General features: G+C 38.2%; 1 protein-coding gene across 5 annotated transcripts; it reads right to left on the bottom strand.

The window, feature by feature from the left end:
• Positions 1-6: 6 nt before the first annotated feature.
• Positions 7-973, bottom strand: LOC113464408 (uncharacterized). Of its 5 annotated transcripts, none has more exons than XM_026813982.1 (5): positions 681-973; positions 538-605; positions 406-458; positions 270-326; positions 7-194 (listed from the first exon to the last, which is right to left on the bottom strand). In XM_026813982.1, the coding sequence occupies exons 1-5, from the start codon at positions 829-831 to the stop codon at positions 152-154; spliced, it is 372 nt and encodes a 123-aa protein (XP_026669783.1). In that variant the 5' UTR covers positions 832-973; the 3' UTR covers positions 7-151. The 5 variants fall into 5 exon arrangements, 3 of the variants coding, with proteins under 3 accessions (XP_026669783.1, XP_026669784.1, XP_026669785.1); XM_026813983.1 differs by having other exon boundaries at positions 274-326; XM_026813984.1 differs by lacking the exon at positions 538-605 and having other exon boundaries at positions 685-973.
• Positions 974-980: the final 7 nt, after the last annotated feature.

Genomic DNA, 980 nt, shown 5'->3' with positions numbered 1-980 from the left:
GTTTTTAATTCTCACGTAATTTGTGAAACTATAAATGTTTAATCAATCCTCTTATAAACACCGAAACACAATTTAATCAATCGCGAATCAGCCTCTCCGCCTTCGGTAGTACATTAACTTCGACCAACTCAGGCTCCCCGCGCGTCATGATTCATTGTTTCTCCTTTCCGACGCTGGATCCTCCGCATATGCCTCTGTAAAGAATAAAAAACGGTTTAGAATTTTATGTGCAAAGCAGTGAGGGAATAAAAATTGTATTATCGACGTACTTACAGGTCTTGATTGATAATTGTTCCTTCCCATAACTGAATCCTCTGCATATGCTCCTGTAAAAATTAAAAACGGTCTTAGAATTGTACGTGTAAAGTAATGAGAGAATAAAACTTGGGTTATCGACGTATTTACAGGAGTTGATTCATTACTCCTTCATTCCGGCAATGGATCCTCTGCATATGCTCCTGTAAGAATTAAAATTGGTCTTAGAATCGTACGTGTAAAGTAATGAGAGAATAAAACTTGTATTATCGACGTACTTACAGGTGTTGATTCATTATTCCTTCTTCCTAACACTGGATATGCTTCTGTAAAAACCTCTGGATATGTCTCTGTAAAAATTAAAAACGGTTTTGAAATTGTAAGTGCAAAGCAGTAAGGGAATAAAGATTGCATTATCGACATACTTACAGGTGTTGATTCATCACTCCTCCATTCCGGCATTAAGTCCTTTGCATAGGCTGCTGTAAAAATTAAAAACGGTGGGCTCAAACAGAGCTGTTTTCTCTTCATGCCCTTCGGAGCCTTTGCCCTCGCCAATAATCCATCTTCCACCATCTTTGTAGCAGACGACGCATAGCGAGTGCATGAAGCCGGGAGACCACGCTAGACTTGACCCATCGCTGATTCTTTTCACATTTTTCATAATTTTACCTATTCTGTAATTTTTAAAGTTTTCAGTTATTTCATTGAGTACGTTACATGTG

Source organism: Ceratina calcarata, unplaced genomic scaffold, assembly GCF_001652005.2.
Source record: "Ceratina calcarata isolate Rehan_Ccalc_2016 unplaced genomic scaffold, ASM165200v1 scaffold356.2, whole genome shotgun sequence".
NCBI lineage: Eukaryota > Metazoa > Arthropoda > Insecta > Hymenoptera > Apidae > Ceratina > Ceratina calcarata.
This window is presented reverse-complemented; position numbering and strand designations above follow the sequence as displayed.

What these genes read in the sequence shown, in the direction of transcription:
- LOC113464408 (XM_026813982.1), bottom strand. Translation starts at nt 831, where the DNA reads ATGGTGGAAGATGGATTATTGGCGAGGGCAAAGGCTCCGAAGGGCATG. An exon ending in GGAATAATGAATCAACACCT is followed by an intron (nt 459 to 537) that starts GTAAGTACGTCG and finishes TAATTCTTACAG; the next exon opens with GAGCATATGCAGAGGATCCA. An exon ending in GGAGTAATGAATCAACTCCT is followed by an intron (nt 327 to 405) that starts GTAAATACGTCG and finishes TAATTTTTACAG; the next exon opens with GAGCATATGCAGAGGATTCA.